Raw genomic sequence first — 16,926 nt, 5'->3', positions numbered from 1 at the left:
CTTTTCATGTACACAAAATAATTCATTGAAAGCAGTGACATCTGAGTTTGCATTATTAGTCTCAAAGTTTTGACACTTGACTGGTTCAACCATTTCCCAGGTGATGAGAAAAGCTGCAGTTGGTAAAGGAAAGGAATCAGATAATATTATTTCAGGCATCACTGTGACATGTATGATCTAAAATGTACATAAATAAAAGTTGCCATAGTCCTATTAGCTGCAATAACACACAACAGTCACATAGCTAATGTGTAACCACGGTAGAGTATACATTCAATTAAAATCATATTCATATGTAAACATTACTGCTGCTGTACTTACAAAATAAAAATTGTACTTCAAACTGATTTCACAGCTGACAGAAGATTAAACACCATGTTATTGTGTGAAGAAGGCATATTTTTATCTTTATGCCCAAGTGTTTCATACAAGTCATATGTACGTTATGTTCAAATGCCTTTATTATTATCATCATTGTTTTGAAAGAAAATAGCTTCTCTGTACATTAGATATAAAAATGGTCTTTTAAAAATAGGACTGTATTTTATTAACAAATAATGGCAAGCAAAATTATACAACATTTTAATAAACATTAGACTAAATCTCTAGTGTTTCAGTCACCATGTATTTTTAGAGCTGTGAGGATAAATCTCTCATGTGCAATAGTGTTACTTCACAACATAAACTTGTACATATCTCTGAAAATGTGCAAAAGCAACAGTATTAAATCAGACTTCTTCTAGTAATTTTAATAGAAATATTATCTTGATTAATATTAGATGTAACAAAGTATTTTAGATAAAGGGATCAGATCAGTTTGAAGAACAAAACTGAACAAAATGTGTAACATGAATCCCTATTCACCCACCTATCAATTTGTTACTGTCACTTTTATATTACAATCATCACAGAACCAGTAAAGGTCATAAATAAGTAGTATTTCAGTACTTTTGTTAGCCTCCTGTTTTTTGTAAAGGAAAGCCACAGAATCACAGAGTCCAGTCATTCACAGTAAATAAATTAATTCAAAAGGAAAGATGCAATTTTCAAGGTTTCTTGAGGATTTTTCCTCTTATTTTGTATGGTTCTGCTTTTTCCATCCCTGGAGGATGCAGCCTCATCTGAAATAAAGTAATGAAATAAAACTTTAAAATATCACAATAACTCAGAATGCAGGGTTGCTTTTCGCATAACTTTTAAACACATGAAATAACTGTACCACTAAATTAATCCATCCTTTTATAAATCTGTTTCTCAGTAGCTACTGAACATGTTGTAACTAGTTATAATTTAAAAAAAGAACGGAAGATATCATTTTACTTTTTATACAGCATGTATACCATGCAGAATGTTTGTTAAGTAAAAAATTTGTATAATGTTCTATTAAGTTACAGGCCATATGTACATAATTTATTTACACATGCAATCAGTTTCTATATGCAACTAATGAAAATAAATCTTACTCTGACAATGTATTAGGATGCGTATCTTACAGCTCTTAGATTATTGTTTTTTGTTAAATGATTTAAACATTTACAGATAATCTACACTTAGTTTATATTTACTCAGTCTCCTCTGAGTGCTTATGGAGATGAAGAGGAAGATCTGCTGTCAGATACTTTCTTATGGTATTTACTTGTGGCCACTCACATTGATAATTTAGTTCACTAGTTATTTTTGGTTTAATTACATACAGTGTTGAAATTATGAATTTTCACAAACATATGTAAAAGAGATTGTGTTAACAGTGAGGGAGATCACCCAAAACCTTTCCCTGTTCACCCCCAGCAACTGTGGATTATCAGTTCATCTTCTTGTTTTCCTTGGAATAGCTTAGTGTGTTCTTGGGCATAAGTTTTGCTCTGTAATGGTACAACTTTTTTTATGATCAACTTCTTTTTAAAACATCTTTATGTGATATACTGTATGTCAAAATGACATGGTAATGAAATACTTTGGTGCAAATTGGAAATATGGGTTGAATGATGGAACATCAGTGGGGGAAAGTGACATACTGCCAACACTTAATGCAATAACTAATACTGAAAATATTTGTAATAAACTAGTTTCCAGAAGATAAACTTCTAATTGGCTCTTTCAACCAGCATTACATGTAGCACCTGGTATTGTTCTGTTCTATCTTAACCATTTGTCTATCATTGTAAATTCCACATGACTCTTTTCTGCAAATGATACGTAACTGTAATAACTGAAAATAAAGCAGCAGAATTTTTTTGACTGCATGATTATACACTTAATAGCTTCGAAAATTATTCCAGCCAACTGACTTGACTCTGTACATTTCAGAAAACTTTATGGGACATTTCAGTACCAATCAGTGAACTAAGGAAGATTACGGTATATTGCCCCACTGATGACAAAGCCATTAGTGATGGGGCACAAGCTTCAATTGGGGAAAGGAGTTGGTCACACCCTTTTCAGAGGAAAAATCGCAAACAAAATTTAATCCTGGATGCACCACCATTTTTTTGGATGTAAATCCTGTCTTGCGACTGCATCACCTTGCTTGGTATCAAACAGTCAAAATCCCAAAAAACTGAAATAAGTCCTTAAAAAACAAATACATAACAAAAGTGGATTATGTTAATTTTTTGCTTTAAATATCAATATGAATTTGAGCTGGAGTGTGCACAGTCAGTAGCTAGTAAGTGAATTATGTAGTTTTATTTGCAGTATTAATATTATCCTATGCCATGGATTTCGATTTATGGAAAACAGCCTCTCATGGTTGTTTAAGTTAGTTGTGAAATATTGCATTTGTTTTTGAGGAAATCAATGTAGTAGCCTATGATTACAATATCAATAAATCACAGCAGGACAACTCATACAAATGCCTAGGTGGAACAATCTGTAGGGACATGAAATGGAATGATCACATACACTCAGTTGTTGGTTCTCCAGGTGGCAGACTTTGATTAATTCGTAGGATACAAGGAAAATACAAAAAGTCTTCAAAGGAGATTGCTTGCAAAACACTTATGCTGCCCATCCTGAAATACTGGTCATGCATGTGTAACATGAAACAAATAGGACCAATAGGGGATATGGAATTTGCACCAAACAGACTACCACAAATGGTAACATGTTTATTACACCTATGGAAGATTTTCACCAAGAAGCTGAAAAAATTTAACAGGCAGATGCTTGAAGAGAGACACAAACTATCTCATGAAAGCCACAAACAAAGTTTCAAGAACCAGCCATATGAAGAATCTTGGAATATACTGCAACCCATGATGTATCACAAAGACAAGATTGGACTTACTGCAAAATGCAGAGAGGCATTTATCTGGTCATTCTATACACATATGGAATGTGAAGAAGCCTTAATAACTATTGCAATATGCAGTACCCACTTCACAGTGGGTTGGAGAGTATGTGGGTACTGATGTAGGGTTCCAGTAATTTAATTGGCATACTGAAGCATATTAAAAAAATTAATGGGAACATATTTACTTCATATTCGAGGGTTCATGTCAACTAAAATTTAAAACTTTGGAGGTTTTAATGGTCACTCTCATAGACATCTATATAGCCATCATCTTTTTATGCAAAAAAATCAGATAATTTCAAGGAAAAATGAGTCTGATTTTTTATATAATAAATTGCTCAAGAAATCATTTGGCACCATCCTCATGTCTTGCACAGTTTGTATTTTTTGATTGGTGTTCTGTTTCTCACTACCATTCTGCCCACAGGAAATTGCCACTTCCAGCCACTCTGGGTAATTGAGTTAAAACTAAATATGCATTCTCAGTGCACTTCAGTTGAGTATACTGAGTCTCCAATCTTGAACACTGTTTCGTCTTTCAGCATACCTCCCAAGGGAACATTCACAAGTGTCAATAAACGATCTTGATGGAACTTGGTGGGTGTTGTAGAAAGGACAAAGTAGTGCAATACATATTTTCTTGTTTGTGCACAGTTTCACTCTTAAGGGATAAAACACATCCCAAAAGTAATTTGGCATTTGTAAGGGGATATCTTTGAAATGATAATACATAAAAATGTTTTTCATATAAAAGTTGACATGTAATTAATGTTCTTGAAAACTGTATAATAAACTTTTGTAATAATTTGAAATTTTGCAAAATACTGCACCACCATTTTTAAAAATGTTACAATGTACATTAAAGAAGCTTTCAATCCATATACATCCCTGTGTAATAAAGCTGGTTTCTGATATATAATTTTTGGAAAATAAGTTGTTCATAATGTACTGTGAGAGTATTTTAAATATACCTAATTAAAATATCTAAATATTCATTACTATTCTAATTATTTATTTTACTTATCTTTGTTTTGTGTTTTAAATTGTTATTTTATGCTTTAGATTCATGGCTATTTTTGTTTTTTAGTTTACCTTTTCACATATGCATATTTTGTTACATGAAGATAATAAGTAACTCATTGTTATAATAGAAAATAATTAAAATAATGATAATCTGTAAAGAAATGCTTAAAACATAATATTTTGTTACACCATCTACAAAAAAAGAACAAAATTTCTCATATAATATGCACAATGGAGAAGCCAATATAAAACAAAATTAAGCAGGCTTTCAAACTGTCATAGGTGATCCTCTAATTATACTGAATTGTATCAGACGTATAACAGTACATTGGTAAGCCTCAATGAAGAGAATTGATTGCATACTAATCACTGCAGCTTCAGTGTATTGTTTCTCTGGTGGAGATTGAAATCAAAACCATTCAGCAGAACTAGATCTGAAAGTCCTCTTCCAAAGTTCTTCCAACATCATAAGCTGTATACTTCCCATGGTGGTACCTGTGTTGTTGATCCTTTCGGATCACCAAATGAACATGTTCCTTGTCTTCAGGTACAATGCTCTAAATAGTTCTTTCATAGTCACCACCATAAGAATTTACTAATAACATAGATACTATGATAGACAACATTTTTTTTTAGATGTAAGTAGACATCAGAATTATATTGTCAGGCAGGTTATAAGTGGGCTTTCAGATCATGATGGACAAATTCTCACTCTTTATTATGTTAATCTGTTCAAAAAAGAATTTCCTCAATGGAAATTCATAAGAGTAATGAATGAAGAGGCAAAAGGAATTTTCAACCACAGGTTGCAGCAAATGGATTGGTCTTCAGTATATAGCCATGATGATGTTGATACTAAATTTAACTGTTTTATAAATGAATTCTGTGCTCTTTTTGAAGAAGTATTTCCCAAGAAATGGGTCAGAAACAGTGCTTCCAATTCTGTAAGTAAGCCTTGGATTACAAAAGGTATAAAACAGTCATGTAAAACCAAAAGGGAAACTTATGCTGCAATAAGATTCTGTAAAGATGTAAAAAAAATGGAAACACTCTAGACTATACTGTAAAATTTCAAAGAAAATAATAGGGAAATCAAAAGCTCTTTATTATGAGAAGAAAATAGATCATTCTAATAATAAAATAAAAACAATTCGGAGCATTTTAAAAAAAGAAACAGGTAAAGATACAACAAGCAAAGATAATGTAAATAAAATCAGATATGAAGGTACCCTAGTAGATAACCCCAAAACGGTGGCTGAGATTTTTAATAAACACTTCCTATCAGTAACTCAACAGATTGGTTGCAAGCCCAATGTTGATGAAGCTGTAACTCTTTGTCAAGCAGTATATTCAAACACAATTTCAGAAATGCACCTTAATCCTGTCACAGTAGAAGAAATCCAAAATATCATCATGTCTCTAAAACGTACGAACTCTGCAGAGGTTGATAATATATCTAGTAATTTATTGAAATATTATTGTGTGTGGATAAGGGACATTCTCTGTCATATTTTCAATGCTTCCCTTCAGAAAGGTGTTGTTCCCAGTAGACTTAAGTATGACATTGTGAAGCCCCTGTACAAAAAGGGCGATAAAGCTGAACTAACTAACTATCAACCTATCTCTTTGCTGCCAGCTTTCTCCAAAATTCTAGAAAAGCTAATACATGTAAGAATTACTGATCACCTCATGAAGAATGGCGTTCTCAGCAAGAGCCATTTTGGCTTTCAGAAGCACAGTTCAACAGAAGACGCAGTCTACGCACTTACAAATTAAGTCCTAGAAACCCTTAATGAAAAAATGCTAGCACTTGGTGTCTTCTGTGATTTATCCAAACCATTTGACTGTGTCCATCACCAGATTCTCTTGCAAAAAGCAAAATTAGTAGGAATAAGTGGTGTTGCAGGCAATTGGCTACAGTCGTAACTCCAAGACAGAAAACAAAAAGATGTCTTGAATAGCTCGGGCGGAGTATGTGACACTTCCTCAGATTCTGAATGGAGCTCCATTACATGTGGAGTGCCTCAGGGCTCAATTCTTGGGCCATTATTATTCCTGATTTTTATAAATGATCTACCATCATGTACAAGCCTGCCGTGTACATTTACATTATTTGCTGATGTTACCACAATTTTTATGAGCAGTAGAACAGACAAAAATCTTGAGGAACTCATTAATCGCATACTCTCAGATGTGGTTAATTGGTTCAAGGTGAATGGTCTCTCATTAAATTCCAGTAAGATCAGCTTTATTCAATTCTGTACAAAAATGAAAAAAGAGAGAGAGATAAGTGTGACATGTGGTAATCAACCAATAGTAAGAATGGAAACAACAAAATTTCTTGGAGTGCACATTGACAAGAAAATGAACTTATTGATGTCTGTAAGAGGCTTATCTCTGCTACCTATGCTTTACGGGTTGTCACTTCCATGTGTCGAACCTAACACTGCAAAAGTGGCATACTATGGCTATTTTCATTCTCTCATTGAGTACGGAATTATTTTTTGAGGCAACCAGCCATTAGCAAGGAAAGTGTTCATTGCACAGAAGCAAGCTTTAAGAATTATATGAGGATTGCGCCCAAGAGACTCGTGTAGAAATAGTTTTCGTAAACTTAAAATATACACAACTACATGCCAATATATTTTTCCTCTCATGTGTTTTGTTTGTAAAATATAGAGATATTTCAAACAAACAGTAATTATCATGAGCATAACACACAGAGGGAAGAATGACATACACAGCGAGCTCAGAAATTTAAGCTTGGCACAAAAGGGTGTCCACTACACTGAAGCAAAACTCTTCAATGCTCTTCCTCCCGGAATAAAGACAGAGATTCATAACAAGCTTAAGTTTAAGAAAGCACTAAAAATATTTCTGCTAGAATAGCTTTTTACAGTCTAGATGAATTTTTAACTAAATAAATTGTAATATTTTAATATTATATAATACAAGTTGACATAATGCCACTAAGAATGTCATTTAACCTGAGCTCTGTATCTGTTTTCTGTAGTGTTTTAATGATTCTAAGAAAATATGTATTTTCTTTTTCTGTATTGCTGCCCAAAGAATTTACTGTATAAATTTTTATATAATTATGTACTCAAATTTCTGTCTATGCTATAAGATTATCAGATTGTATTTGTAAAAAACTGACTCGTTCCACGTCCTTGTGTATCCAACACAGTTGGACCTATGGAACATGAAATAAATCAAATCAAATCAAATCAAATCAATCAGATCCTCACTAGGAAAGGAAACACATTTCAAATATATTTTAACCTGGTCAAACATATGTTTACCAGATTCTGATGCAGTCACATCAATGTTTGTGGCTTCAAAATGAGATTCTCAAATTCTGGGCCCAAACTCACCAGTAATGAAATTCAGGTTATCAGTGTGATACAACTGTTTTGAGCATTGTACCCATGGGCAAGAAATATTTGGTGACCCAAAGGGGTCAGTGGGGCACAAGTGCAGCTGTGGAACTCATATGGCTTTTGACCTTGGAAGAACCTTGTGAGCAATCTTCGGATCTAGTTTTGTTAAATGATTATGATGTCAGTCTCCACTTAAGAAACAATACAATCAAGTTGCAGTCACCAGTATATAATAATTTCTCTTCAACTCTCTTCACTGGGGCTTACCAATGCACTGAAATATGCCTCATACAAATCAGGATATTTAGAGAATCACTCAAGTCAATTTGAAATCTTACTGAATTTTGTTTCAAATTGGCTTCTTTGTTGTGTACATTATGTGAATAAATTTCATACATTTTATATACTTGGTGTACAAAACATTATATTTTTAATGTTTTCTTGTAGATTGTCATTATTGTAATTATTCTCTATTATAATAGTAAGTTACTTATTATTTTCAATGGACAAAATGGTGTATGTGAAATGATAAGCTAAAATACAAAAAGAACATTGAATGTAAATCATAAAATGAATATATGTAAAATAAATAATTACAATAGTAATAAGTGTTTAGATATTTTAATTAGAAATGTTGAAAATACTCTTACAGCACATTGTGTACAGCTTATTTTCAACAAATGATATTTCATTAAACAGTTTTATTACACAGGGATGTGTGGGGCTTGAGAACTTCTTTAATTTATGTTGTAACAAAAGTTTTCATTTTTCCAAATTAATTAATATCAATGGGGTATTTTGCAAAATTTCAAATTATTAAAAAAGTTGATTGTGCAGTTTTTAAGAACATTAATTTCATGTGTGTGGCTTGAGAGCTTCTTTAATTTATGTTGTAACAAAAGTTTTCATTTTTCCAAATTAATTAATACCAATGGGGTATTTTGCAAAATTTCAAATTATTAAAAAAGTTGATTGTGCAGTTTTTAAGAACATTAATTTCATATCAACTTGTATGAGAGAAACATTTTTTATACATCATCATTTCAAAGATATTCCCTCTAAACCTAAAATGCCAGAGTACCTATTTGGCTGTGTTTTACACCTTAAAAGTAAAACTGGGCACTAACAAAAAATATGTTTACATTATTTTGCCACCTCTACACACCCACCAAGTTTCATTGAGATCATTTATTGACACCTGAGAATGTTCCCTTGTCAGATATTCATTTTGAGTGCCAACCATACATGCTTTTTCAGTTTACAGCAAGAAAGGTTATCAACAAGGAGAGTAACCTGCCAAATCAGTATATATCACAGTGGATCATTTGAACATTCACATGGTATTGTGAGGCACAAAACATTGAAAATCTGCTGGATGATCATCATACAAGAGTTTGAAGGTGACATGTCCAACATCCTTGTAAAACTGGTCCATGTATGGGCAATACTACTAGTAGTAGTAGTACTACTACTACAATACATTCCTCTGATATGCATTTCCAGTGGTTTAATATGAGGTGAGTCAGTCATGTTTTGGATTAGTATCATGCACAGATGTTGAAAACCTCTCATTGCTATCATGAGAATTTTGATGGCTGTGCAGCATTGGAGGAGGACCCTCAATCCAACTGTCCAACACTACAGTCAGCATTTCAGTGATGGATTCATCTTGCAAGATAATAATACATGAGCACATCACATAAACATTGTAACACCTTCCAGGAACAGGAATTAACCGAGTGGAATGGCCTGTGGTATCTGCTGAGATGAATCAGAATGAGAGTGCTTAGGGGCAGTTGAAATTGGCAGTGTGTTACAGCAGAAACTGGCCTCACACTTGCATCTGCCTGATTGACCTGAACCATGGCTTTCAGGACGTCATGCAAGAGAAGTGCGAGTTGAATTTTGTTTGACCAGTGTTTTCAGAATACATGCTGGTTGACTTGAGTGATGTCATTCTGTATAAGATACCTCATTATGTTTGAGCTCAGAATATTGTTACAAGTTCCTACAATTGGATGGTAGTTTTTTGGATGACTTCCACTACTCATACCTTCTATGTATTCATTCATTGCTTATTTGAATTTGCAAAAATGAATATTGGAACATTTATGCAATAAGTTCATTCTAACAGTCTCAATGAATGCACATGATTATCTGATAATAGGTTCCCATACAAAACTAGTTAGGTTGTAAAATATATGTTGAAAAATGTAATGTTCATGAGTTGAACTGTCTGCAGAAACTCATTAACTGTCAAAATGAATGTATTTATGAACAAAATTTTCTGCCTTTTGAGGCCACCACCATAACATTAACTGACAAATGAAATAAGAAACAAGTGCAGAAATTTATTGAATGAGTAAAGCAAACAGCTTGCATTTACATGGTTTATTAGAAGTAATCACAATATGTGAACATCAAGTACTTATTTTGAACATTGAATTATAATGAAACTTAACATGTGAAAGATGAAAGTCAAGCAAAATTTTGAGGCTATTGTTTGTGATAATTTTTTGGCATTTAAATGAGGTGAAGTATGTAACTGTTGGCAATACACGAACAATGTTAGTGATGTAAAATACTTGATCATCACCTAAGAAATTATTGTAATGACTTTCTGCATGGGTGGTAAGATACTAGCACTATGTACTAGTATCAAGTCATGAATAAGTTTGGTAAGTTTTCTTGTCTCAAACTCACATTCTGATCTCCATCACTTTGCTTTTGTGTAACAATGTAAGACAAGAAGGCTGTCAAACACCAACAAAACAAGGAAAGAAGGCAGAGAAACACACATGTCTCAGCTGAGCTGCTTTTATGAAACTGAAATTAGAAGACTGACAAGGGAAAAACTTGGATATCTTCCCGTGACCCCTTTCACCTCTGAATGTCTACCATTTGTCAAAATTCTTGCAGAAGTTGGGAAGAGAAATTTATATTTCAATGAATTAGTGGGACACTTAATATAATTTATCTGCAAATTTTTACTGCTCTACTTGAGCCATCACCATTAGAAATCATAATTCAATGCTAATGAAATGTAAATAGTGCTTAAGTTCAAAAATAGCTTTACATCTATTTCCATGTACACAATTAGCAGAAAATTCTCTTAAAAGTCTTTTTAAGAGAAAAAGAAGAAATAGTTTGATTTACCTCTATAGATTATGGTCAGTTTCTATTGGAAACCAAGTGCCACATATGCATATACCCCAATTCTTGTATCCGAGTTTACATGAAGTCGCATAGGGTATTATTTTTTGCATCTAAATGAGGCAGCCTATTCTGAATACCCATTTAGATGCCTGATTGTCCAGCACAATTGCAAAAATTTCAATCCACAATTACCAGTTTTGGCCATCATCAACTATCCTCAGATCACAAGACACATGTCATGGTCCACAATAGTATGCCGAAAATGTTACTGTCATAAAATTCAGTTATATGATTGTATCACCAATTCTTCCTTCTGAAATTAAGAAACTTACAGATTCTCTCAAAAATAAGAACCCATCGGGTTTTGGTGTTGTTTCCAATAGATTATTAATATTTATTCCCATACAATAAGCTCAGTTTTATCTGAAATACTTAATGCATCACTAACTCAATGCATTTTTCCAGAGAGACTAAAATATGTCTTTGCTAAACCCCTCTTTAAGAAAGGTGATAGGAGATATGTCAATAATCAATTACCCATTTCACTGCTTACACCATTCTCCAAAATTTTTGAAAAGGTGATATGTTCTAGAATACTATCTCACCTTAGCAACAATAGTATCCTTAGCAAATTACAATTTGGGTTTCAGAAGAGTTGCTCTAGTGAGAATGCCATTTACACATCCACTCACCAGATTTTGCAAGCAGTAAATAATAAAATAGCACCAATTGGTCGCTATGATCGCGGGTTCGAATCCTGTCTCGGGCATGGATGTGTGTGATGTCCTTAGGTTAGTTAGGTTTAAGTAGTTTTAAGTTCTAGGGGACTGATGACCTCAGAAGTCACATAGTGCTCAGAGCCATTTGAACCAATTAGTATTTTCTGCTACCTCTCTAAGGCATTTGACTGTGCGAATCACAGTATTCTCCTAGGTAAGTTAACATTTTATAGGATTGATGTTACAGCCAATCAATAGATGATGCAATATCTAAGCAAAAGAATGCAGAAAGTTGTACTTAGTAATTTAAGCAGTGTAGTCCAGGGACATAATTCTGACAAGGGAGAAATCATGTATGGGTTTACCCAAGGTTCAATCTCAGGTCCACTACTGTTTGTTGTATATGTAAACAGTCTTCTGTCTAGTATACAACAAGTAGAATTAGTTCTTTTTGCAGATGACACTAGTATTGTAATCAGTTCAAGTATACATACAGAAACAGAAGAAATGGTAAACAAAGTTCTTAAAAGAATCATTGACTGGTTTTCTGCAAATGGTCTCAGCCTCAATTTTAAAAAGACCTAACATATTCAGTTCTGCACATTTACAGGTGCTACACTAATGATAATTGTAAGACATGGTGAGGAAATAGTAAATAGACTGGAAACTATAAAATTCTTATGGGACCATATTGAAGAGAATTCAAATTGGAAAAAACACATTTGGGAACTCCTAAAACAACATAGTTCAGCCACATTTGGACTTAGAATCATTGTAAATCAAGGGGAGAGGCAAATCAGGAAGTTGACATATTTTGCATATTTTCATTTGATAATGTCATATGGAATACTGTTCTGGGTCAACTCATCTTTAAGAAAGAGAGTTTTCATAGCGCAGAAATGTGCCATGAGAATAATATGTGGTGCTCACCCGTGATAGCCTTGTAGATATTTGTTTAAGGAGTTGGGCATTCTCAGTATATTTATTCTGTCATGAAGTGTGTTGTAAATAATCCACTACAGTTCAAGAGGAACAATGAGGAACATAATTACAACACCAGAAGGAAAAATGACATTCATTACTCCATGTTAAGGTTGTCTTTAGCAAGAAAGGGGGTGCACAATGCTGTAACAAAATTTTTGATAATTTATCCAGCGATACAAAATGTCTGACAGACAGCAAAGTAAAATTTGATGAGAAAGTTTCTCCTTGACAACTCCTTCTATTCTATAGAAGAATTTCTATGGTTGTAATGTGTAAAAGTCAGTGGGTAGGAATTACTAACTCACATATGTATGTCTTCACACTTTAGGTCCAAGGAATTGCAGTGTGGCTAGCCAATGTACCATTTGTCAGTTTACTGAAAAATGTTTACAGGGTATGGTATTTAACTTTCCCGAATTAAAACATACTAGACAGAATATTATTTATGGTACTGGTAGCAAACTCAGTAAGAATAATATCAGATTATGTAATAAATGACTTTCTTGCTCCATTGCTTCTATTACTACAACACTGCACCATGATGTTCCAGCCAGTATTGATCACAGATGCTAATAGCTCAAATGATCATCAAATGTGTAGTTGCTGAAAAGTTAACATTGTCTTGGACAATAATAGTTGGGCATTACTGATGAGGCTCTTTTGTCAAGATAACAACAATGCAGTAGTTGTGCTTTCAAAAATTCACTTGACAGGAGAACCTGTTTAGCAAAATCTCAAGAACAAGTTTGAAGAAGAAAATGGAGAGGTGACAGTCCCCTCTGGAAAACACTGGTGACTGACTCAAAAATGTTCAAATGTGGGTGAAATCCTATGGGTCTTAACTGCTAAGGTCATCAGTCCCTAAGCTTATACACTACTTCACCTAAATTATCCTATGAACAAACACACACACCCATGCCCGAGGGAGGACTCGAACCTCCGGCGGGACTAGCCTCACAGTCCATGACTGCAGTGCCTTAGACCGCTCGGCTAATCCCATGCGGCGGTGACTGACTCCACCCCAGAAGTGGTTAACAAAGTCACATTGCTTTGTAGGCAACCATAAGTACAACTGTTGACTCACAAACAGTGCAAAAGTAGTATTATAGTAGCTGAGCCCTCTGCAATCCACTGTTTGGAAGATGCTTCAAAAAATTCTGAATATCTGAAAAAAGGTTTGTAAGGAAGCACCTGGACATATACCAATCAGAAGACACATATGGTGAAAGTGTTTACAGCCCTGTAGATAGAGATTTTTTATGCCATTTTACAGTATTCTATTCCATGATTTTAGAGTGCCCTGAATACTTACACGAGTCTTATTGAACACACTCTGCTGTATAACTGACAAAACATTCATAAAACCAGAAATACTATATGACATAGAAATACATATTAATCAATATTCTGTGGAATTATGAATTATTTCTCTTTATCAAGTTATAAGTCTGCCCCTGGTAGCTGAGTGGTTAGCGCAACGGAATGTCATACATGATGACCCGGGTTTGAGTCCAAGCTGGGCCGGAGATTTTCTCCCCTCAGAGACTGGGTGTTGTGTTGTCCTTATCATCATCATTTCATTCCCATTGACACACAATTTGCTCAAGTGGCATCAACTCGAAAGACTTGCACCAGGCAAACAGTCTACCCGATGGGAGGCCCTAGCTACACGGCATTTCCATATCATGCCATTACCAGTATTAACAACATGGCTTTTGTTTGTATAGTAACTAACTTTTCACTTACAGAGGGATAATTCAAGGAAGTTTGATCATGACTATCTTTCATAATAGCCCTGGCACTCATTCTTCAGTTAATTTTAGTTGAGGTTTTTACTCAGTTTCCTGCATTACTATAGAGTAAACTATTGTATGAAAATGGTCAGAACAAATTATAGCATATCAGTTAGAGCTCAGTTTACAATTGCAGTAATTATATTTAATATATATTTTCTTTCCCTCTGACATTCTGTTATGTGCTGCACAAATGCAGCACTTTTGAGGAAGAGGGTTAGTTGTATGTTATGGGAATTGTGCATGGTGTCCATGAAATACTACCACTACATCTGGAAATCTCACTGAACCTTTCAGCTGTATCCTGAGACTGAAGAGATGGCACTGACTGGGCACTAGCTGGGGAAAAACAACAAACAAACATGCACAGAATGAAAAAGTATTCCCAACTTGAAGCCCAAATACAGAAAAATACCCCCATAAAGATGCACCATGTTTAATCTCATGGAGAAGATCTTGAAATTTCTGGAATAGACGGGTCATCTGAAAACTTTCTGGTGATGTGCAGAGGACATTAGGCAAGCCACCTCCCATACTTTAATCTGGGTTCTGCTGAAGAGGTTTAATATTACTTCAGCTAGAATGAAGGCCCTGTGAGTTGAGAGCAGACAAAGACTTCATCATTTTACCTGCTGACAAGGGAACACCATTGTCCTCATCTCATGAACTGAGTATAATAGAAAGATAGATAGATTGCTCAAAGTTCCTGAATACAGTAAGCTAAGAGACAATTTGGCTCATAGGATTCAGAGAAAACTCTATACCTCCTCAAGAAGAGCTGTATGCCAGGTAATGTCGTCAGGGGTTTGTGCCAACAGGCTTTGGTACTCCAAAGACTCTGTGGTCTGCTGGAGATGAACGATGGGTCATAAATTTCTACCTTCTTTTGGCTGAATAGCTGACATAACTATTATGCCCTCTTGTAAGCAAATGTGACCATTATATTCAGAATTCAGAGGATTTAATAGATTAATTGAACCATTGGATCTTTGGGTTAACTTTGACATTGTATCATCAAGTACAAAAGTGCTTTACAGATATCTTTAGAGCTTATTAATGTCAGGTTTGAGAAAAACATTGTAGCATTGTCTAAACATGTGCTTACTTCACATATTTCTTATTTGATAATCAATGTTTGAAAAGAATGGATGGTGTCATAGATAACAACCTGGATGATTTATTGATTTGGCATAGTAATATTGGCTAATATGACCTTGGTACTGCAAACATTTAAAAGCAAGGAGGAAATGCAACCATTATATTTCCTGAGCATGTGCAGCTCTACTGTATCTACATCTACATGATTACTCTGCAAATCACACTTAAATGTTTGACAGAGGGTTCTTAGCACTACTTTTAGAGTATATCTTGATTATTCCACCATTGAATAGTTCAAGGGAAAAATTAACATTCCATCTGAACTCTGATTTCTCTTATCTTATTACAATGGCAATTTGTCCCTATGTAGGGGGAGTCAACATATTATTTTGGCATTTTAGTGAGAAAATTTGTAACTGAAATTTCTTAAAAAGATATCACTACAACAAAGAATGCTGTTGTTTTAATGATTGCTACCCCAACTTGCTCATATCCATGAGACTCTCACCATTATTTCATGATAATATAAAAATTGGTACACTCCTTTGAAAATTTTCAATGTCCTCTATTAATTACACCTGGTATGTACCCCACACCATGCAGCAATACTCCAGAAGAGGACAGACAACTGTAGCACAGGCTGTCTCTTTAGTTAACTTGTTGCATCTTATAAGTGCTCTTCCAATAAAACACAGTCTTTGGTTCACTTTTCCCATAACATTTTCTAATCCATGTGTATTTAGTTGAATCTACAACCTTTAAATTCATGTTTTTGTTGTATAATTAATATTTAAAAAAAATTTAGTGCTTATCTTAAGGACCTTAGACTTTTTATAGTTTAAGGTCAACTGCCATTTTTCTGAACCATGCAGATATCATGTCTAAATCATTTTACAATTTATTTTGATCTTCTGGTAACTTTATTACATGATAAATCGCAGCATCATCTACACACAGTCTGAGAGGGCTGCACAGATTGTCTCCTAAATTGTTTGCATAGATTAAGAACAGCAGAGGACCTATAACACTTCCTGGAGAACCCCTAATGTCATTTGAGTTTCTCTAGTTGACTTCCCATCAATTATTACAAACTGTGAAATTTTGACATGAAATCTCAAATGCAGTCACACAACTGAGACAATAATCTGTAGGCACACAATTTGATTAGAATTCTGAGGAACAGTGTCAAAAGCATTCTGAAAGTATAGAAATGTAGGATCAACTTGAGATCCCCTGCTGATAGTATTCATTACTTCCTGTGAAAAAAGATACCAGTTGTGTTTCACAAGAACAACATTTTTGGATTCTGTGTTGATTGTGTCTTAACAGATCATTTCGTCTGGGGTATTTCATAATGCTGAGATACAGTATATGTTCCAAAATCCTACTCTGGCTTAATAGTGGTGTTACCTTTGTAGATAGAATGCCCTAAATGTAAAATACTCTCCCATTCTGATCTTGGGGAGGGAACTTCTCAGAAG

The 16,926-nt window shown here is 34.2% G+C and overlaps 1 protein-coding gene across 3 annotated transcripts in view; it reads right to left on the bottom strand.

The window, feature by feature from the left end:
• Positions 1 to 439: 439 nt before the first annotated feature.
• Positions 440 to 16,926, bottom strand: part of LOC126298840 (uncharacterized) — a 95,142-nt gene continuing 78,655 nt past the window's right edge. For 2 of the 3 annotated variants that reach the window (XM_049990327.1, XM_049990326.1), the window contains exon 5: positions 1,064 to 1,121. Coding sequence is in view for 1 of the 3 variants with exons in the window: in XM_049990328.1 (XP_049846285.1) it covers positions 1,047 to 1,121 (75 nt within the window). In the remaining 2 variants the exon portion in view is untranslated. Of the gene's footprint in view, positions 1,122 to 16,926 lie in introns of all 3 variants that reach the window. The other variant, XM_049990328.1, reaches the window with a different exon arrangement.

This window comes from Schistocerca gregaria, chromosome X, assembly GCF_023897955.1.
Source record: "Schistocerca gregaria isolate iqSchGreg1 chromosome X, iqSchGreg1.2, whole genome shotgun sequence".
Classification (NCBI taxonomy): Eukaryota; Metazoa; Arthropoda; class Insecta; order Orthoptera; family Acrididae; genus Schistocerca; species Schistocerca gregaria.
The sequence above is the reverse complement of the archived record's forward strand: the minus strand, read 5'-3'. Positions and strand labels throughout refer to the sequence as shown.